This window comes from Cnephaeus nilssonii, assembly GCF_951640355.1.
Source record: "Cnephaeus nilssonii genome assembly, chromosome: 1".
In the NCBI taxonomy this organism is placed as follows: Eukaryota; Metazoa; Chordata; class Mammalia; order Chiroptera; family Vespertilionidae; genus Cnephaeus; species Cnephaeus nilssonii.
The window spans coordinates 85702443-85725739 of record NC_137072.1 but is presented as its reverse complement, the minus strand read 5'-3'; the positions used below and the strand labels follow the sequence as shown (position 1 = coordinate 85725739).

The window sequence follows — 23297 nt, the reverse complement described above, 5'->3', positions numbered from 1 at the left end:
ACAGGGGAAGTCGTCCTCCATAACTTAGAACTAGACTTTAATTATTACTGATTTAAGATGTTTGGATACTTACATAATCGAGGTTACAGCAATGTAGAAAATCAGGTCATTGTTGTAAGGGCCAGACTCAAGCAGCTGAGAAAGAGTAGATGGGAAAATAGCCAACTCTGGCCATAGACCATTGTTCACCCACCATGAAGTAATTTATTCACAAAAATAAATGTAAGGCTGAGAGATACATAATTCATTTTGGAAAACTCTTTTTTACCAATTTGGTCAAAATTAAATGGTGAGACGTATATTTCAGTTATATTAAATGGATTTTTGTGGAACATCTTAATTTCCAGATTGGAAAGATAATAAAAAACAAATCTGTTGGCCCGACTGTGTATCTATAGTATCTGCACACGGTAAAGGGTGGCGGCATATGGTGGATACAGAATGAGGTTTGTCTTTGCTTATATGGGGTCCCAGTCTGCCGGAGGCTTTCCCAGTCCATCAGACCCCCTTTCACCCACAAGGGTTCTGGTTTAGACGATAAAGTATTTGCTACAGTATTCCCGAGACTCATAAACTCCCCTTGTGAGTTTGAAATTATTTTATTTCCAAAAGTTATACTTAACTTTTAAGGAGTTTGAATAGAGGGAGGGCCCCATGCTATTTGTACCGCGGTGGTCGGCTGATAGTTTTCTAGATTCTATTCAGAAGCCAAAGATCCTGGAGACTGGGAACGCTGGAAAGAGCCCTCCCAGAGGGCTTAGAGCAGTGAGCGGCAAACTCATTAGTCAGCAGAGCCAAATATCAACCGTACAACGATTGAAATTTCTTTTGAGAGCCAAATTTTTTTAAACTTAAACTTCTTCTAACGCCACTTCTTCAAAATAGACTCGCCCAGGCCGTGGTATTTTGTGGAAGAGCCACACTCAAGGGGTCAAAGAGCCACATGTGGCTCGTGAGCCGCGGTTTGCCGACCACTGGCTTAGAGGAAGGACACCTTCCCCTGACCGTAAGAAGTGTTATCAGACAGCTTATTCTTGGCCAGTGCTCCTTAAAGTATTACCAGTTGCAGAAAAAGAGTGGTGGTTATGATAAAATATGAGTGCACACACGTTGGTCTAGGTCAGAGCTGGGTTTGACTTCTGCCCAGCCGTTTCCAGGCGACATCATTTTAGGAGAAGCATTTTTTCTGAGCCTTCAGTTTCTTCATCTATAAAATGGGATAATGATAGTGCCCATCACGTAGGAGTATTTTTGAGAATGAAATGAAATACATAGTGTGTAAAGGTCCAAGCTTAGTGCCCTACACATGGAAAGTGTTTAATAAACGTGAACTCTTACTTGTTAGTGTTATTTGGGTAAATCCTACTTTTGCCTGCAAAGAAAAAAATTCAGCAGCCATTTGATCCACTGGGAATGGTGGTTAGGAAAGGTAACGTTTTCGATCTCTGAGAAGCGTTTTTCAGTGCCGGTGACCAGATTCAAATCACTGATTTTTTTAAATATGTTACAGATCCTGCAAAGCTTTTCCTTATGGGCCTGTCCCTGTATGGGAAAGAAGGCAATGACACGCTGGTCCGCTGCCCTCTGACTGACCCGGACGTGACCAATTACTCCCTCACGGGCTGCGAGGGGAAACCTCTTCCCAAGGACCTGACGTTTGTCGCCGATCCCAAGGCTGGCATCACCATCAGAAACGTGAAGCGCGAGTACCACCGGCTCTGCTTGCACTGCTCTGCCGACAGGAAGGGCAAGTCGGTGCTGTCGAAGAAATTCACCCTGAAAGTGAGGGCAGGTACGGGCCCTTGCTTACTTTCCTCTGGGAGCCGGACCATCCGCTGATCGAAAGAGGACTTCTCTCTTTCCAGTGGTCCATCTTAGCACAGTCAGTCGGGCAGCTGGCTCTTTAATCCCCCCAACTTGAAATAATGCCAGCTGCTTGTGAATTCCTTATTCCCCAGGGGGCCAGCCCATGACTGCCTTCAGCTGGGTGTGTCTCCCAGAGATTGGCATTTAGACCATACTGGGGACAGTCATAAAACCTATTGACTTTAGGACAAGCCGGTTTCATAATTGCACAAAGTGTTCTTTCCAAGAGAAACCCATTCGGAAGCTTAAGTTACACTGTTTGAAAAGATTAGCATACACACGTTTCACTCCCTTCTTTACTATTGATATATGGGCCAACTTTGTCCTCAGCTATTTAATTTTAATGCATTCTCAAACTATTCATAATCCGAGGAGGAAAGTACCAACTAACCATGGGCCTCATTCTCATTGTGACATTATAGGCACATTATTTTGGTTGCAGGTAGATATTTAGATTTTTGTACTTCAGAGGCCATCTCACTCAACACGAGTTGGCAATCAGCTATTGAATAGTTTTTATTAAGGCTTTTGAAAAAGTACACTCACTGGGATTAAGGGAACATTTGATTATTTAAGACCTGGGATTTTCAGAAACGAGCAAGATACTATTTTTACAACTCATGGGAAAGATGCCTGTTTGGTTAGAAGAATATAATTAGTTGTAGGTCACATCCTCACGAAACCGGCAGGGTTGTGTGAGATGAAGATAAAAGCTGCGTCCCCTCGCCTGGGCTTCTACCTGTTTCGAAGTCACATTGACCAGGAGCGGTCTGATCTCAGAGTAGACACTCCTGTTTTCCCCACTCAATATTAATGAATTTACTTGAAGGATGATGCATGGTTTAATTGTTGATGTCTTTAGATATGCAAGTAAGTAATACAGATCAGTTAGCACCATACTTCATATTTTTACTTCAAAGATGCCAGAAGGAGCTGTGTGTGTTTGAGGAAAAATGGTAAGTAAAAATGTCATGCTTTGATAGGACGAATTATTTGAGGGCCACGTCTCTTTTTATTCTAGCCATCAGAGCGGTACCAGTTGTGACTGTGTCCAAATCAAGCTCTCTTCTTAGGGAAGGGGAAGAATTCACAGTGACATGCTCCATAAAAGATGTGTCTAGTTCCGTGGACTCAATGTGGATAAAGGAAAACAGCCAGGTGAGTGAACTGTTTCCTTCATTTTTCTCAATATATCATTCTCTGCATGTGGGAGATTTTCACATTTTTTTAAAAGTCTATTAATTGTCCTGGGGGATGGCTCAGCTGGCGTGTCTGTCTGAGGGGGGACTGTCTGGGAGTGTGTGCAGATGCATATTTTCCCCTTTCATAACACCATATGTGGCTGTGTACACTTATTATTGGTAAAAAGTACATGTCATTTTGTACATTTGTTTTAGATAATCTACAAGATAACTTCAGAATTATGTTATATGCTGTGTTGTTGTTTTTTAACAACTTTAGTTAGGGAAATTAAAAAACACACAAAACTAATGGTTAACTGCATAAATACCTTGATTTTCAAAGTATGATTGATACCCTTCAGGCCAAATTATTTAAAATATTGGGAAGAGTTGCCAGTTTTTTCCCTTCCATATTTTAAAAAGAATAATTCGTCTCAGATATTTACCAGGAAGCTCTTTTCTCCCTCGTAAAGTGGCTTATCCATTTGAGAGATGGGTTTCTTTTTGTATGGATCTGATTTCCTCCTTTGAGGCTGATTACCTGCGATCAAGTTGCTAATGGTTTTCTATTTGTTTTAGTTGCTATTAATAAAATGGTTATCTTGAATCTGAAACATTCGGACAGGTTTACGTTCTCATTCATTTAACAAATGCATATTGAATGTCTACTATATGTCAAACCACTATGTTAGGTATATCTTAAAATGAAATAAATTCTAGCCAGTTATACTTGAGGTTGTTTTTTTCCTCTCTAAATACTCATATTAATAGCAGGGTCTTTAAAATGTCTAATTTCTCTAATATTTTGTTTACAGTTTTCATTGACTGAGTTTTTCCAGTAATTTTTGTTTGAATAATCTTGGCCATCTAGTTAGTTAGCTGTCACGGTGATTTTTTCTCTCTCAGTATGTGTGTATGAATCACATTGGAAAAAAGAAAGGCTATATTTGTCTCCTGTTTCTCTTCTTCCTCATCATGCCCTGTGTTCAACAATGGCAATTTTATGCCTTTTAAAAGAATTCTTCGCTAAACAAGTAACCATGGTGATTAGCATAATGCAAAGCATCATGATGGTATTCATGTGGACCTGTGATGGATGACACCTTGCTAAATGAAGCCTGCCATGGACTAGAAGAATGGATTGTCCCATGGACTTGCTCTTTCAAACCAATGGCTCAGAGAAATAAGTTTTAGTTCCCATATCGTGTAATTTAATAAAAACAATGGCTTATGTATGGACTTGTGACTAACCTTCCTGAACACAATCCTATATTAATTGGCTTTTTATAATTCTTGATTTCAGATGAGAGAACAGTTTAGCCTGTGTGTGTATTTGAGCTTCAGCATAACTTGAAAATTAGCCTTTTTGAGAGGAGAAATTAAATTGCCCCAGGCAGTTTTGCTCTGAACCATTTTTCCCAGGAGCCCTGGATGCCATTCCCAATTAATCCACTGGCACTGGTAGATAAGCCTTCAGTGTTGGGAGCTCTTTGGGGAAATCCCAGTGTGCGCACCTCCAAGGGTTAAGGAAAACCAAATCACGTGCAAGCAATATGTAATGTGTGACTTGCAGATGGGGCTCGTGGCTCTGTGCCAAGGTTCATCTATGAATCTTTTATTGATATCCTTCGGCTTAATTTGGAATACTTAGCACTGTTGGTGCTATCAAATTATCTTTAAAATCTATAGTATTTGATTCTAACCATTTAGAGTCATGTAGCTCACAATGAAATATAGGTAAACTGTTTTAGAGTTTTTGCAATTTTTTTGTTTTAAAATATAAGAGACTCTGAAATTTATTCAGCACTTGTAAGTCTTGGTTAGCTTTTCTAATGCTTATAAATCCATGTATTTTTACTTGCTTTTGATTATGATCTTCGACAGCATCCAAAATTACAGTCTTTGGTGTATGTGTCGACATTGCATCATTTACGTCCAAGTTGGCACTCACATGTTCAGTGTCCCTCTGTAGCTCCCAAAGGCAGACTCTTGGGCTCTTGTAAGAACTACAAGGAGAAGATACCTGGAATCTGGAACCTGCTATATTATCTGTCCATTGTCACTCTGCCTTTGCAGAGGAGAAGTCTGTGACATGATGGACTGGGCAAGGTTAGAGAAAATGTCACTTCACCTCGCTATTGCATTTTCTTAACAACGGATCTTATGCAGTGAAGTGGCAGATGTCTGCCAATTAATTATCAGAAGAATCTCTTAGAAGGGAGTATTTTTAAATCTGCACAGTGCTCCTAACTGGAGAGGCCTTTAAAAACCCTTGTTCCCTCAGTCCCTTTTAGAAACAAAGGACTGGTGCAATTCTTGACTTGTCCAGGATCTCACAATTAGTCAACAAAAAGAAGGTTTCTTTTCTTTTTACTCAAAACATTCACCGTTGGCAGTCAGCACTTATGTGTGCTTATTTTAATGTAAAAAACTTTCCAGAACTATCCTAACATGAGAAAGAGAAATAGGTATAATTCCACCATTGTATATAGTAGTGCTGTGCATTGGAAATACAATGTGAGCCTCCTGTGTAATTTTAAATATTCTGGAGGCACATGACAAATAGTAAAAAAGTAAAATTGATTTTAATGATATACTTTATTAGACCCACTATATTGAAAATATTTTTATCGTGTTATTAACATAAAATTGCTAATGGGCTATTTTACATTATTATTTTTTCATTTTGGCTTCAATATTTGGGACATATTTTATATTTTAGACACAACTCAATTTGGATGATTTCTTTTGAAGTGGTCAGCATTCCAATGTGGCTAGTCCTTATAACATGCTATATTGCCTGCATTTTTAGTATTTCTTTTCTTTCTGTCCCCACACATCTGTATTATCATATGGTTGCAGTTTTAAGTTACACTCAATTTATGTTTTTTTAAGTAATTGAAACATTTTCTTGTTTTCACATATTCCTAATTTTTATGCCTGGTGTACATTTAGTTCATCTAAGTTTTTACTCTAGTAAACGTCTTGGAGCTTTTTATTTTTGTTCAGTTATTTCCTTGAGATACATTTGCTGGAGTGATCAGGGGTATGAACATGCTGCCAAGTTGCTTGCCAGAGGGTTGTTCTGATTTACAGGACTGTCAGAATGGCCAGACGCTGAGAGTTTCACCGCGGCCTGGCCAGCGAATCACCCTTGATCTCCTTCCATGTCAGTATCAGCTCCTATTTACTTTCTATTTTAGTTGTTGTTATTTTTTCCATTGTAATAGGAATGTGTCACATTTCAGGAAATTTGGGAAGGCAGAAAGCTATATGCTGCTCCTTTTAATCTTTTCAGAGAACAACTATAGTTTGTTTTTTCCCATGACATTTCCCACACAAGAAATCTCCCCATGTCTTGTCTTCAGACAAATAATAAGAGTGAGATGGTGATATCACAAGGGTAATTCACAACATTTTCTCTTCAGCTCATGCTTAAATAAGTTGGGGCTTGGTTTCAATGTGTATTCTATACCTCAGATCTTTCTTTGATGAGAGTTTCCAAATTCTGCTTGGTAAAAATTGTAGGGTGAATTTTCAAGTTAGTTGTAGACAATGTGATTCTCTTTTTATGCATGAACATAATATACATGCTAATAAAACAGAAAATTATTTTTATTAGCTATCTGTTTTTTTCAATCACTGGAATATAGAATAAAAAATACATAATAGGAAATATCAATATAAGTACGCTGACTCAATATAAAATATCAGTATTCTGCAATATTTCTTATATAGTGACTTCTAAGATTTGGCACTGTTAAAAATATTTAGCACTGCAGATAATTTGGAATGATGAATGCTATGGTTATTAAGAAATGAATTTTCATGTTTTTCCCAATCATTAATAATGACTATCTCTCAATATAATCCTGTAATATGAAGTGTTCCAATGACAGACTTGTCATGATGCTTTATTATTCTTACTTAAGAAGTGTATAATGAATGCTAATATGGAGAAGTTAATTGCTGCTATTTTTAATTTATCTAGGAGACATCCTGAATATAAAGTTTATGGTAATCTTTGATTTTTTTTTCTCTCCTTCTGAAACCAGCAGACTAAAGCACAGGTACAGAGTAATAGCTGGCATCAGGGTGACTTCAATTTTGTACGTCAGGATCGGCTGACTATCAGCTCAGCAAGAGTGAATGATTCTGGAGTGTTCATGTGTTACGCCAATAATACTTTTGGATCAGCAAATGTCACAACAACCTTGGAAGTAGTAGGTAAGTATCTTTATGGGAATGTATAAATTACTGGCAGTAGTGAAAGAAGAAATTACTGATTTCCTTTTTATGTAAATGGAATGTTGAACGAATTCTTATCATTACTGAATGAATGAATGAATGATGAATGAATGAAAATGATCATTGTAGCCTCTTCCAACTAGAGCACAAAAGCAAATTCTACCTGTTGAGTAGAGGGAAGTGGAAAGCTGTAACTGAAGTTGTTCAGACCTTTCATTCTCTATGCTACCCACCCCTACCCCCAAAAACAAATAAAGTATAATTTGAGCTTTTTCAAAAATTCTTGTCCTTGCTGAATGACTTGAGTTTGGAAATTGATGTAGAATTTCTCTGTTGAGGAATGAAAATGCTTAAAACAAAGTTATTTCTCTGAATCTTTTGGTGGGGCTCCTCAGCCTTTTGGTTTCTTGTTTTGTCACTCATGGCTCTAGCTCATTTGTAGCAGGAAGGGATGAATTGGGCTTCTCCTTCCCACCCCACCTCACCCTATTCTCCACCTTAGAGGTGGTTGCATGAACCTTCAGAAAGGAGGTCACAGGGACATGGGTTACTGGTTCTACAAGAGCATAAACTGGAACATGGTAACCTGTGCCTCTAACTCCATCATATCTGATACACACATTGGTTTAGCCTTTTCTTCCCTACTCTAGAAATCTCACTAAATATGTATTTTCCAAGCATCTACTTAAAGAGAACAGAGTGTAGTGAAGTATTGGATGTTTTGATTTATGGAAAATAATGATTGTAAAATTACCTCATTTACACATTTTTTTTTTTGTCTTTTGAATATTGTTTGAATTTAATCTATTTTCTTGTCTTTTTAATGCAACCTTTTTTTTAGTGCTTGACTTTGATGAAGTACTTGTAGGGTGGAGAAATTCTTCATCCAGCAATAATAAAATGATGCCATATCTGTTTTCATTTTTTTCCCTTTCTCCCCATATTTCTTCAAAAACTTAACGTAGCAATGTTAGAGGTCTGTGATTTGTCCCAGGATAATCTCATATAATTTTGATATTTCTGCCCATGTTGTAATTGAAAGGGTCTCTCCAGACTGAACATGGAAAAGACACTTTGGTTGCAATTACGTAGAGTCAGCACAGAGAAAGAGTACTACTCTGTCCCTAAGTGTGATTGTGAACCATTTATTAATTTGAATAGAAGGCTATGCTTTTAAAATATTAAACTCAGTAAGTGCTAATTTGCTAAGTTGATTAGGGAGCATGTTGATATATCAGCTTCAGCCCCAGAAAGCAATTAGTAAGGATGTTTTGAGCATATTGTTGTATGTAATCAGATTTTTAAAAATCCATTCATCAATTTCCAAGAATATAACTGTATAACTGGAAAGACTTGTGGCTGAGAAATCCGAATCTGGTTTTGTATTGTTTCAGGAGTGGGTTTGGGTGGGACAAGACCAGGAAGAGACAAAGAAAAGTAATGTCTCCAGGGGCTGGAGTAGAATAGGATTTGGATACAGCGTAGAGTGGTAGAGAGAACTGGGCTGTGTGACGGCCCAAACTTGGTTTTGAGTTGGGGCTCTGCCACTTAACTTTCTAATGTACCCTAGTTTCCCTCTGCCTGCATTGTCTCTTCTGAGAAACACAGCCATAAGTCCCAAGTTGTGGGAAGGAGAAAAGGCAGTAGATTTTATAGAAGTACCTGCCACAGTATTTGCTCTTAATTAAATATTAATGCATTATCAGATTCTTAATGCAGATGTACTTGAAAAAAAAGTCACACTTTTATGTTATAACAACCCAGGTGGAGTTCTTTGATTCTAATAATTCTTACACTTCATGAATTTCAAGCTCTGTTCCAAAATAGGACATAAAACTATATTGAGCAAACCAGACTATAGAAAACTTGGAGGGGATTTCAAGACAAGTATTTTATACATGATGATTGTGAGAGATACTTTTGTGCAATATTGTCTATAATATTTGAATATTTTTTCCATTGTGTGTTTTGAATTTATAACCTTGAAAACCTGAAAATGTAGTGTAGCAATCAGAGGAAACATTTATTCCTTCAAAATTAACCTAAATTAGCTTAAAGAATGGCAGAGGAGATCGTTTATGATTCAGGAATTAGAAAAAGGTGATGGTTTGCATAACCACATTCATTTGGATGCTTCTCCATTCTCACCTGAAAAATCCTTTTTCAATTGGTACATAGAACAGTTGGACTCTATTATTTATTCTGAATCTGTAGAAACTAAAAGGCATTAAATACTGTTTTGGCTATGTCATGTGGGACTTCAATATATTTAACCAAATAGCACCAAAAATAATGATAATTTTAAATTCCATAATTTTTTAAAACAATCAGAAAATTTTTTAAATGTATTTTATTGATTTTTTTACAGAGAGGCAGGGAGAGGAAGAGAGAGTTAGAAACATTGATGAGAGAGAAACACCGATCAGCTGCCTCCTGCACACCCCCCACTGGGGATGTGCCCGCTACCAAGGTACATGCCCTTGACTTGAATCAAACCTGGGACCCTTGAGTCCACAGGCTCACGCTCTATCCACTGAGCCAAACCAGTTAGGGCAACAATCAGAAAATTAAAAATTCTTTTATAATTCCACTGAGTTGATATAACCATTAAGATTTGTTATATTTATATTTTTGTATGCAACAGGGTTTTCTTTGTACATACAACTCATTCTACCTCCCTCTCTCATTCTCTTTCCCTCTTCCTCTCTCTTTCTCAATGACACCCTAGGACAGTGATGGGCAACCTTTTGAGCTTGGTGTGTCAAACTTGGCCAAAAAACTGAGCATAACTCGGGAAGTGTGTCACTTTGAGGAAAAAACATTATTTTGCAAATGTTTCATCCTCAGGAGCAGCAAATGTTTCATCCTTGGCATGCAGCCGCCTCAGCGGCCACGTGTCATCAGAAATGGCTACGCGTGTCAATGCTGACACGCGTGTCATAGGTTCGCCATCACTGCCCTAGGGTATACTATAGTAAGAAGAGGTCAGCCTTATCTTCTCATAGACCTGTATTCAAATCTGGGCTCTCCCATTGGATAGCTAGCCATATGGCTTTCCAGGACTTGATGTTTTCTATCTATAAATTAGGGGTTATAGGCTTTCTCTTTCAGCATTATAAGATTAGATATTTGTTATAATCTATACTAATAAAAGGGTAATATGCTAATTAGACTGGGTCGACCAGACATCTTCCGGTCCTCCTGCCTTCCTTCTGGACAAAGCCAAGGTGGCGGGGGCTGAGGCAAAGACGGTTAGGGGCGATCAGGCTGGCAGGGGAAACAGTTAGGGGTGATCAGGCCAGCAGGGGAGGGCAGTTAGGAGCAATCAGGCTGGCAGGGGAGGGCAGTTAGGGGCAAGCAAGCAGGCAGGCAGGCAGAGGGGTGGGTTTAGGGGCGATCAGGCAGGCAGGCAGGTGAGTGGTTAGGAGCCAGTGGTCCCGGATTGTGAGAGGGATGTCCAAGGGGTCCTGGATTGAAGAGGGTGCAAGCTGGGCTGAGGGACCCCTCCCGCTGCCCCTGCACAAATTTCGTGCACCAAGCCTCTAGTTATTAAATAAAATGTATGCTGAAGTACTTAGGGCAGTTCTTGGCACATAGTAAATATTCCATAAATGGTAGCTATAAAAATAATATTGGCAATTATTTTATTGTGTTATTTTTCAAGCTCTTCTACTATTACTATTATAATAATTATATCTAAGGGCTATTTTATTTATTTACCGTATTTTCCGGCATATAAGACGACCTTTTATCTCAGGAAAATCTTCTCAAAAGTTGGGGGTGTTATACGCCGGAAAATACGGTAACCCACCCATCATTTGGCAATAACTCACTTTAATTCTAAGTTGTAAATACCGTATTTTCCGGCATATAAGACCCCCGACTTTTGAGAAGATTTTCCTGGGTTAAAAGGTCGTCTTATACACCGGAACATACGGTAACCAGTTTCTTATTTTTAAAATTATTATAACTCATGTAAATAGCACTTCTTTTGTATGTAGCCATTCACTTCACTAAGAAGAGCTCTCAAATGGAAACTGCAGGGTTAAATTGAAGAATAATTTTTAAAAAAATCTACATTGCTAAGTGCTTTCCAAGAGTTGTGTCAGTTCACAGTGTGTCATTCAGTCTGTCACTTTTCCCACACTTGCAAAATTATTTATTTCAAATTAGTTTTGCTATTTTTCTTTCAATAGGATGGATATACTTTTATTTTTTGAAGCAGCTTTATTGCAGTTTTGCTATTTATAATAAGTGAAAGTGATTCCTTATTTTAATTACTAGTTTAAATGTTTTTCCTTCTATATTTTTATGTTCTTTTTCCTGTTACCTTAATTAATTTTACTCTATAGACATTTAAAAATGTTTATGTATTCAGATTTGTCTTTTATGATTTTTTTCTTCTGTTGCTTCTGAAAAACCGAGAAAACTGCCCCACCCCACCCTGTAGATGTTTGATGGGAGTCAGTTCTGTTGTTTAGTTAAAAACATGGTTTGTTAAAATGCTGTCGTTGGCTCATCTGTAATATATGATAGATGAGATGACCAGAGTTTATTTTCCAAATGCAACATTTTTTTATTGAGCATTGAGGCTGTCCTTCTTGATTTATGTCACCTTCTTATCAAATAAACACTTATATTGAGTCGGGTATGGGCTGTTTAGTCCTACAAATACTTTTTAACCTAATAAGCATCAAGACTAGTACTAGAAGATTTATAAGATGGTGATAGATCTTGAAATAAGAGAATTGCTGAAGAGGTAGAGATGGGTGAATAAACATTTCACATGTGTGTCCTTTCTTCCTTCATGACAGTGATTCTACAAGAGCAAAGTAAATGTCAAATGGCTAATTTAAATCCTGTCTCTCGTTATTGCCAGTTCATGTTGGAAATCAGTCAGCTATGTTTGTAATCCAACGACGAAGTTGTGTTTTTTTGTTGGGTAGTTGTAGATAACGGTTTCTTTCTGTTTTATTCCATTACGATTAGATAAAGGATTCATTAATATCATCCCTATGGCGAATACTACAAGGTTTGTAAACGATGGAGAAAACGTCGATCTGACTGTTGAATACGAGGCATACCCAAAACCTGAACACCAACAGTGGATATATATGAACAAAACCTTCACTGATAAGTGGGATAATTATCCCAAGTCTGAGAATGAAAGTAATATCAGGTGAGAAAAGGGCCTTGCTCTGGGGATTTCCCATTTCCCCTCCTCCGCTGGCTTACCAGATCCCATTTCTGTGACCCAGGAATGTATGAGAGGCCATCTGGCCAAGAAGGAACTTCGGGGTGCTTCCTGAAGCCCTCATCCCAACATTTCATGTTGCCCCGTGTTTAGAGCACAGAAAAAAAAAAGCCTGTGCCTCAGTTTTCTCATTCGTAAAAGAGAGGATTATTCTTCCCCGAAGTTCTGAGGATACTTCAAAGCAGTGACTTCCATGTACGGGACTCATTAAATAATTCACTTCAGAGAAAGGGGAAAGGTAGCACCTTGAATCATATTTTTTTAACTATAAGAAACTAAGAATCATTGAGTAGCTCTGGGCTGGGCAGTGAACTAGAGCTCTTTTACATCAGATCTCTCGTTTGAGTCTCAAAACAATTATAATAAAAACAGCAGCAGTAGTACATTTTATGTAAGCTGCGTGCGCCTTTTTCTACCTTAATGCTGTTCTAAGTACCTTTCATATGTTAACTCAATAATTTTAGTCCCACAAACCTACGAGTAGGCACTCTTATTTCCCTCATTTCTAGAGAAGAAGAAACTGGGTTAAGTAATTTGACTCAGATCAAAGGGCCAGTAAGAGGTAAGTATTTCAGATAGAGTTTGTGTGTTTATCCAGAGTTTGGGTACTTATCCAGTCAGGAGCTGTGGGCTGTGGTAAGAATGTGGGTGAGAGAGAAGGCTGTCCTGGGCCAAGGCTTAAGGGTTGGAGGGAAGAGGATGGATTTGGGAGGTGTTCAGGCTACTTCCTTACCAACACTGGGTGATTACGGGGATAGGAGAGAGAGAGAGGAAGGAGCTGAAGAAGCCCGTAGGATCCGTCAGCCAGGTTGGAGGGTGAGAGGCAATCTCATTCAAGGAGATGAGGGGGCTAAGGGCTTGGGGTATCTTGAATTTGCAGTTGACGGTGGCATCTCGAGAGGTGATGTTCAGGTGGGAAGTGTCCTGGGTCAGGTTCCCTAGAAGCAGAGCCGGAGGCAGGGGCTCTTAAGCAAGGGCTTCATGAAGGGAGACAGAGACCCGCCAGGGAGTGGGGGAGCAGGGTGGGAGGGGAGAGGAGGAAAGAGGAAGTGGGTGAGGTGAAGCTGAGGCACAGTCTGACCCCAGGGTGCTCTGGAGCTGGGCTTTTGTCTGGGGTCAGTCACTCATGGGCTGTAGACGCGGAAGGCAGTCAACTTTGAAGGGCATCTAAGTGCCCAAGGGCATCTAACTGTCCAAGGGCAAGTCATGGGAGAAGGTTGCAGGTGTGTGGGTCCTTATACCTGCACCTAGGCAGGGGGGATGGGGCATAAAAATAGCTCTGTAGAGGAGCCATAGGCCAGAGAAGTCTGGACCAGAGGGAAAGGTCTGAAAGTGAGCAAACAGCAAGCAGTTCAGTGCAAGAGTGGATTGCCCAGGGAGCGTGTGCAGTATGAGGAGTCTGAACACACCACTGCTTTTGTCCAGGTGGTTGTGTGGGTCCAGGGCTGCCAGGGCGCCCCATCTACACTGGATGGAGCCCATGTCAATGGCTCCCCCAACAGTCATATGTGCTCAGTTGACACAGCCATATCTGGCGGCCCTGCAGTAAAAAGGAGCTTGAATAGCAAACATGCAGAGGACGCTCAGAAGAAGTGGGGTCGGAGGAACACGGGGATATTGTGGTGTTGCAAGAAGGACGGTGAGGGCAACAGCATGGACCTCGCCTCGAGGGCCCTGCAGCGTCTGCATGGAGACAGCCTGCCAGTCTGGGGTTTATCCCGGCCAGTCGCCTTAAAGCAAAGCAGGGCAGGCAGGTTTAGGACATTGGTGAGAAGGCGGCTGTGAGGACAGCTCAGGAGGTGGGAGAGGCTGCCGTGCCTGTGGGGTTGCCTATATGCTGAGAAAGCCTCTGTGTTCTCACACAACAGGTACTTGTCCCAACTTAAATGCGTGTGTGTGTGTGTGTGTGTGTGTGTGTGTGTGTGTGTGTTTATTTGTTAATGTGGATCTTGTTAATACTGACTTAAGTGAGCTGTTTTTCCCCAGATAGAAACCGAAAAGACGTGAACTCAAGGCGGCAGCCCCCAGTGACTGACTTGCTGTCCTGTCTTTGCAGATATGTAAGTGAACTTCACCTCACCAGATTAAAAGGGACCGAAGGAGGCACTTACACGTTTCTAGTGTCCAATTCTGATGTCAATTCGTCGGTGACATTTAATGTTTACGTGAACAGTGAGTAAAACCAATAGCTCCTTATCTTTTTACGTTTTTATTGTTTCGAGCTGTGGCTCGTGTTTGTAACAGCTGCAGAACCGAGCTCACTGTGTACTATGTAAATAATGTTTCATGATAATTTTGACCTTAACAAAGACCCTGTGGTTTAGTGGTTGGGCCAATGTGTACGAAAACCCAATTCCTTGTCCTACATTTCACTGACCCCGGGACCCTGACGCTCAAATTCTGGGTGCTGCCTTTGAAGTGAGCAGAGGAGCCAGAGGAGTTAAAAATAACAGTTCTTTGGCCCTAGCCAGTTTTGCTCAGTGGTTAGAGCATTGGCCCACAGACTGAAGGGTCTTGGCTTCCGTTCCTGTCATGGGCACATACCTCGGTTGCAGGCTCCATCCCCAGCCCCGGGTCAGGGTGAATGCGTGAGACAACCAATCCATGTGTCTCTCTCACATCATTGTTTCTCTCTCTGTCTCTCCCTCTCCCACTCTCTAAAAAAATAATAATAATAACAGTTCTTTTGAGGGAACATTGTTGATTGTTGAAATGAGGATTCAGAGGTTGAATAGGAGCTGGACTGATACGATGCTTTCTGTTTTGGGGTTGTGACATGTTTTGTGTTGAGATTGTCCTCCCACTAAGATGATGCAATATTGATCCAGCCCTGTGGGTCCCCACCGAGAACCACGTGGGTACTGTGGGCGAGGGGAGCATGATGTGGACGTGGGAACCTGAACTCCTGCACCTTGCCCTGCTGTGGGCTGCACACCCTCAACAGGAGAAGTGTCTCTGCACAGAGGCTGAGGCCAAGGGAACACATCACCAGCTGGGTTTTTTCCAAGCGCAGGGCTTCCTCCTGGCTCTCCTCTGCGGCTTGCCTACACATCCAGGGACCTGCCACACCACACCAGCCAGGGGCCCAGGGGATGGGAGGCCTCCAAGGACATGGAATTCTAAGGGAGTGGCCCACAGAATGAGCCATGCTGGGTTTGGGGGGTGATGAGACCACCTGGAACACTCCCTAGAGAACAACTTAGTAACTGCTGAGCACTTGGTGTGTGCCGGGCTGCCCTTTAGGAGCTGTAGGAAGTGTTCTTAATGTCACTTTCTCACTGGTGCTCAGTGGTGTGGGGGCTGGGTGGCCTGATCCATGTACAAATGACAGCAAACCGCCAGTGAGTAATCCTTGGGGTGTTTTTGATGGCTGCTCTGGAGTCTTTTGACTATGCCAGTATTTCCAAAATTGTGTCTTCTGAACAAGAGATGTGTTTAGATAAAGAATCACATCTGTGCACTTAAACACTTTTCTTAATTATAGGCCTTCTCCGAATCCTTAATATGCTAAGATGTGTTATGACTTCCCGGGAGGGGGCTGTGGGAGGGAGCTGATATCCCATACTTGTTTGACCAGAGAATTTCCTTTTCCAAGGGAATCATGTGAAGTAATACCTCAGTTCTTTGGAACAGTTTTGATTATATGGTATCTCATTAGTCCACAATTCAAATATTTCTCAATTAATTCAGATGTTAATCAGAGGAGCTGAGTGTAGTGTAGTACACAAGAGCAAATTATCTGCTTCTGAAAAATCTTAATATTCAAGTAACTGAAGAGACGCTTGCAGGTAAATCAGTATCCTTGCAGTCATAATACGCATACTTTCCACCAACACTTTATTTTGGGTGCTTTAGTGAGTTAACACATCCGTCACCTCACATATTGACCTGCTTTGTTTCATTTTGTGTGTGTTACATTTTAGTGTGGCGAGTGCATTTAAGTTCTGTCTTTGCAAATTTCAGTTATGCACTACAGTGTGATCAACTATAGGCACCACCTTATACATTAGATCCTCAGGCCTTATGCCTCTTAGAATGGAGAGTTTGCATCCTTTTGCCAACCTCTCCCTATTCCCCCACCCCCTTCCCCGGCAACCACTTTTCTACTCTGTTCCTGTGAGTTGAGCGTTTTTTTTTAAGGTGACACATTAAGTAATGCCACGCACTATGTGTCTTTCTCCATGTGGCTCCTTTCACTTAGCATCATACCTCCAGTTTCATTTATGTTGCCACAAAGGACAGGATCTTCTACTCTTTTAAGGGTGAATAATATTACGTTGTGTATATATACCACAGTTTCTTGATCCATTTATCCATGGATGGACACAGGTTGTTTTTATTCTGAATACCTGCAAGATATTGGCTATTCTGAATACCTGCAAGACAATGGTTTTGTTTCCTTGATAAACCCATAAGTGGGTTTCTGGGATTCTGTCTATGGTAGTGCTGTTTCTAATTTCTCGAGGAATGTCCATACTGTGTTCCATAGCTGCTGCACCAATTTACATTCCCACCATCATCGTGTACAAGCATTCCCTTTTCTCCATATCAGTGCCAGCATTTATCTCTTATCTTTTAGATAATAGACATTTTAACAGGTATGAGGTGATCTCACTGTGGTTTTGATCTGGTAGCATTTCCAGATATGTATTATGAATTTTGGCAAGTGATGTCTAGGCTATCTAGATTATAAATAGACCTCTCTCCAATCTTAAAGGTCTATCCTTTAATCACAAACCTGCCAGTCCAGTGAGAGGGCTGTGGTACTCGGGCGGTGGTGACAGGCACACAGGCAGGACAAGGAAGCCATAAAGAGCTAAAGGGCTCCTTCCACTGTTGGGCTTACACAGAACACGTGAAATGTGCAGCTAGACTGGATGTCCAGATGACTGCTGAACTGCACCGAATTAACTCTCAGAAGTCACCAGTTTCACTCCGTTTATGGCAGTGTTAACAAGGGTTTGAAACAATTTAAGGAAATGCTAAATAATGTTTTATTTCCAAGTCACTGCATTATATAATTAGCATGCTGTCCGGTATGAGTGATTATTCATAGATAATACAGTATACCCAACTCAAAGTAATAAATCACCCCGAACGAGGCCTCTTGATGAGAAAGCTTCCCTTTGACCACATTTGCAAAATCTGGGCTGCCTTATATGGATTATCGGTCATAGTTCATTTCAGTTATGGGTGGCTAGACTGTCCTCCTTCTAGGGAGAAGCCACGGTAAGCCTACCGCCTTGCAAATAAAGCGCATGCCCAGCCTGCCATCTGGCAAAGGTGCGGACAGACCTGTCAAGCCGGCCATGTAGATAGATGGCTTTGGACTGCTTGCCAGCCAGCCATCTGGGTCACCCACCTGGTTGGAGGTCTCAGGGACCTTTTGTTACCAACCCTTCTGGGTCAGGGACCAAACCGAGGTCCTTCTGCTCAGCGGCGTTCGCACCAATGGATTAAGAACTGAGTTTGGTCAAGCAGAGCGGAAGCTTTTATTTTTTTGATCAAGGGATGGAGAAGGGTGAGCTCGCACTCGAATGGCACCTTCTCCTGGACGGGGAAGGAGCCTTCTGTATGTATAGGCTGTGGTGTGGGGTGATTAAATCCTTCAGGCATGTGTAATTAGTCTTCTGTTGCACTCAGCCCTTTTTGCACACGTTGTTTTGCACACTGTGCCCTGGCACCATCTTGGTCTTTGCCCTCATCACCTTGGTCTTTGCCCTCATCACCTTGGTCTTTGTCCTCATCACCTTGATCTTTGTGCTCAACACTTTAATCTCTGCGCTCAGCACCTTGGTCTTTGAGCTCTGGACTTTTTATTTTGTGGTCAGGAGTCTTTTTCAGTTCCTGTAAGCAGGCACAGCTCGTGACACAGTTTAGGTATTGAGAAACATTAGGGTCTTTGGGATGATAGCCTGGTGACACTTTTCCCAGATTAAAATAATAAAGGTGGGTTTGCCTTTAAGGACTGCTCAGTTTTGGGGGCTTTGGGGGGCTGTGCCTTTCCAGATTCTCACAAACTGAGGGAAGTTACTAGAACTTTGCCTCTATGGAAGGGGGAAATGTTTTCCTACCTGTTAACCTTTCAGCCTTTCTATTTCCATTTTTTTTTAAAGATGATAGGACCTTCCAAACATTGGGATATCCAAACCATACTTGGGTTAAAGGCTAAAAGCTTTAAGACTCACAGCTGACACACTTGTCTATTGAGTTTTTGCTGGAGAGGCTTTGCTTTGTTTAGTGTATCTCCCTCTTTAGGTGGATTCTAGTAGGCATACTCCTGTATTAAACTACTGGAATTCTTACACATTAAATAAAGCTAGTGCTAAGTAGAACTCCTTTTTGATTTATTTACCGTCTTTTGAGAATTTGCTGTGGGGCTACCACAGTAACTGAAATGTAGCTTGGTTTGTGCAAACATTTGTATACTTGTGTTTTTAAATTAAAACATGTTTTTAAATTATAAAAATGTTATGTGAAGGATAGAAAATATGCAAAAATAAAAAAAAACAAGCCAGTTTTAAAATATCCCTATTGCAGTATATTTTTTGAAAGACCATTAAAAAAATTTTTTTTTTTACAAAAGTGAGGTTCTATCTCTTTGTAACTGTGTTTTGGTGCTGAACAATAAATGCGTTTTTGAACATCTTTCCACGTCATAAACTACTTTTTCTACAGCATCACTGTGGTATCTCATTGCATGGATAGCTTGTCATCTCTACCCCATGTCTGATGCAGTTTTGAGACATGGTGCAATGGCAGGTGGGACTCTGACATGATGTGACTGAGTTTGGAAAAGAAACCCATCTGACAAAGTTTATAATTATCTTGTTTAATCTCAAATGAGCGACGCTGCCTAAGTGCCCGGAAGTTGATAAGGTTATCACCTGTCGCGATCTCCCATGCGGCTGTGTCTGTAACATGTGTCATGCAAGGTGCACTGCGCTGGCTTCAGAACAGCTCTAAATTAAAATTAAGGAATACTTTTCAGAGCTTCTTAGGGGGGCAGTTACTCTGTGTACAAATAGCCGTTTGTCTTTCTACATTAATATTTTTTTGCATGTTCATTGGTGATAACTGACAGTGTCTGAACTCTTTTTTATTTTCTGTTCCTGAACTTGAAATGAGTTTTTGTTCTTAAATTGCTTGGGACTTATGGGTGTTGTTTTTGATGTGACACTTTAATATCTCCTTCTTATGAAGAGTATCTCTGTGGATGCGAGAATTGCTATAGACATTTAAATTGGAGAAAAGGGGATTTCGTGGCAACCTACTTTTAAAGTAGAATTTGATTCTCTTCTCTTCTGAAAAACATTTGAGGAGATGTAGCTCTGAACTAAAGAGTCTCACCCCCCGCAACCCTCCCCGCCCCGTCCTCCCACCTTGAGCCCCTCCAGTGTTGATGTCATTATTTTTATTTCATGGGTCATAACAAAGTTAGTCTGGTAGGGTATGTTGCTAATTTGAAGGATCTGTTTAAAGACCACACCTGTTAGAAAATCATTAGATCCTTTGTTGGTGTGATCTGGTCTTTTTTTTTTTTTTTTCATGTTTATGGTGAAAAGGAGCAATAAACAGGTTTAGGTATGTAACCGTGTCAGTTTATGTTAGAATTGACCCTGAACTTGGGACCGACTTTTCTAAAAAACACATGAGTAGTCCCTTTTATATTAGTGGAACTTCTGTATGTAATTTTTTTTCCAGTTGAGCCACATGTGTTTTTACATAAAATTAGCTCCTTCATTTACAAATGTAAGCAGAGTTACCTATAAGTTAGTGGAAATTTAAATAAATGTAAGAATAGGTACATAATCTTTCCATGGGCACTGTGTCAATAACCCTTCTTTTCCACTTCTGGATTATGTGGTAAAATGAAGTCACTATTTTTAGAGTTGTATTGTGATCTGTGCCTGGGAGGCACGGCCATGGTGCTCCTGCACCGTGATTTTGGCTGAGGGGGGCCCTCTCCAAGTACTTTCATGACTTTTGGGGTTTGTTTTAACTTTATCTTAGAATTGGGCAATCATTTTGATGGCTGTTTAGAAACAGGGTTGTCAAACCATAGGCCAGATTCAGTCTGCTCCTGAATGGCCATAAGCTAAGAACTTGTTTGAAAGGTTCAAAAGTAATCAGAAGATATTTATGAGACATGAAAATAAAATTAAAATGTCAGTGTCCCCAAGTCAAGTTGTGTTGGAACACAGATGTGCATATTTGTTCACATGTCTGCAGCTTTATTGGTGGTACAATGGCAGAATTATTTGTAAGAGAGGGACTGTATGACCCACAAAGCCTAAAATATTTACTGCCCCACCCTTTACATTAAAAGCTTGCTTAGCACTAGTTTAAAACATCACTTCCTTAGGAGAATGATTTTTTTAGATGACAGACATTCTGTTAAAGATAGCTAGATACACAGGAGATTATAGTTGACATTTTGTTTTGTGCGTTAAACAAACTTTTGTTAAAGTGTCCATATGCCAGTCTCTGGCTATCTTTAAGAATGCACAAAACAAAATATATTTTCCAGGTATCTATTCTGGAGTTTTAAAAAAGTATAATGATATTCCTTTTATAAGTAAAAGTTAACCTGAGTTTTTCAGTACTCCCATTGTAGCTGATTTAACTTTCTTTATTATAATGGTACTAGAGGCCCAGTGCACAAAATTTGTGAACTTGGGGGGGGGAGGGTGGTGGGAGAAGGAGGGGTCCCTCAGCCCAGCCTGTGCCCTCTCGCAGTCTGGGAGCCCTTGGGGGATGTCTGACTGACGGCTTAGGCCTGCTCCCCACAGGGACATCCTTAGCACTGCTGTGGAGGCGGAAGAGGCTCCTGCCACTGCTGCTGCGCAGTGAGCCCAGCTCAGGGCTTGTGGCTGAGCAGCGCTCCCCCTGTGGGAGCACACTGACCACCAGGGGACAGCTCCGGCATTGAGCGTATGCTCCGTAGTGGTCAGGGCACATCATAGCGACCAGTCATTCCGCTGTTCAGTCAATTTGCATATTAGCTTTTTATTATATAAGATTACAGCAGGAATGTAGATTTGACTTAGACCCAAACCAGGATAGTGACAGATTGCTACCAAGCACTGCTGTATTGCCATTCAACACCAGCAGACCTATAATTGGAAAACCAAATTCATCCCAGAAAACAACCAAAATGTTCATCGATGGATGCATGGATAAAGAAAATGTGGTGTATGCATACAATGGAATATTATTCAGTCATAAAAGAGAATGAAATCTTGCCGTTTGTGACAGTATGGATGGACCTGGAGAGGATTATGCTAAGTGAAAAAAGCCAATTAGAGGAAGATAAATAACCATATGATCTCACCTGCATATGGAATATTTTTTTAAAAATGAACTCAGATACAGAGAATACACCGCTGATTGCCAAGAGGGTGTGTGTGAGGGTGGGCAAAATGGATGAAGTGGGTGGTGGTTAAAGGTATAAACTTCCAGTTATAAAATATATAGGTCATGGGATGTGTAATGTACAGTGTGGTGACTATAGTTAATACTGGACTGCATGTTTGAAAGTTGCTAAGAAAGCAGATCTTAAAAGCCCTCATCACAAGGAAAAAATTAGTTGTAACTCTTGATGATGGATGTTAACTAGACTTAGTGTGGTGGTCATTTTGCATTATATACAAATACCGAATTGATATTTTGTACACCTGAAAGTAATATAATGGTATGTGTTCATTAAACCTCGATAAAAATTCATCTTTATGATTCCTTTTCGTGTAATCTTTTATTACTTGGAGACTTAAATCTGTGGGGTAAATCAGCGAATGGTTAGGATTTTTAATTGCATGAGCAATAAATTCTCAGTAGAAATTGTAAGTACTCTGACAGCTGCCTAGAAGCCGATCAGCGTCGTTGGAGACACCAGAATGGCTCAGGTCCACTGTGCTTTGAAAGGAGAAAGGGGACTATTTTTATCTTCCCAGGAAACACATAACTTCTACACTTCTTAGGCTTATCTAAACCTCCAACTTGGGAGGAATTAGGGAAAGTGTCATTGGGTGTCCTGCTGGTTGCAGAATATACAAGAAACCATAGCTTACATTTAACCTAGGGAATTACAGAGGGTTATGTGTCTTTAAAAGTAAAATGTATATTTAATGCCTTACACAGTGCTTTGAGACACTTACAAAAATGCAGATGAGCCCAGATTTTCATTTTTTTAGGAATCAGATTTGTACCTAGCTTATTCTGTATGCATTAAACATTTTCATAGTGCAACTTATCACGCACAGCCCAAACTGTAATCATGCAACTTAGCCTTTTCAGAATGAGGCCTCTCATCACCAGCATTGGGGACAGGGCTGGGATTAGGGTGAGGCAAGAGAAGGCACCTAGGGTGCAAAATTCAAGGAAGTGCCCACTCATGGTGCCCACCCTGCACTTGCAGGACCTTGAGACAGAGTACCTTCTTAAATTCTGCATCCGGAGTGTTTTCCTTGCCTCACCCTAGTCCCAGCCTGATCAAGGGTCCCTTGAGGGTACTTTTAAAAAGCGCATTGCTAGGTTAGATCCTCAACCCATGCAAACAAATCTCCCTGGATGGGGCCAGGCATCTGCATTTTTGCCTTTAGTACTTTTGGTGCACACTGAAGTTCGAGGACCCTCTGAGCTTGGTTGGCAAACCTAAGGCCCAGCAGGAAAAATGCTGCTCCGCTAGCTTCAGGTTATGACTGGGACAGTAGCTGAAAAGTCTGCCTAATTAACCAGCACACGGGAGC

General features: G+C 40.6%; 1 protein-coding gene across 8 annotated transcripts in view; it reads left to right on the top strand.

Moving 5' to 3' along the window:
• KIT (KIT proto-oncogene, receptor tyrosine kinase) overlaps nucleotides 1-23297 on the top strand; it is a 79696-nt gene that overhangs the window by 37509 nt on the left and 18890 nt on the right. For 4 of the 8 annotated variants that reach the window (XM_079767673.1, XM_079767671.1, XM_079767669.1 and 1 more), the window contains exons 3-7: nucleotides 1511-1792; nucleotides 2888-3024; nucleotides 7106-7274; nucleotides 12285-12474; nucleotides 14606-14721. In XM_079767673.1, coding sequence (XP_079623799.1) covers nucleotides 1511-1792; nucleotides 2888-3024; nucleotides 7106-7274; nucleotides 12285-12474; nucleotides 14606-14721 — 894 coding nt within the window. Of the gene's footprint in view, nucleotides 1-1510; nucleotides 1793-2887; nucleotides 3025-7102; nucleotides 7275-12284; nucleotides 12475-14605; nucleotides 14722-23297 lie in introns of all 8 variants that reach the window. The other 4 variants (XM_079767672.1, XM_079767670.1, XM_079767668.1 and 1 more) reach the window with 1 other exon arrangement.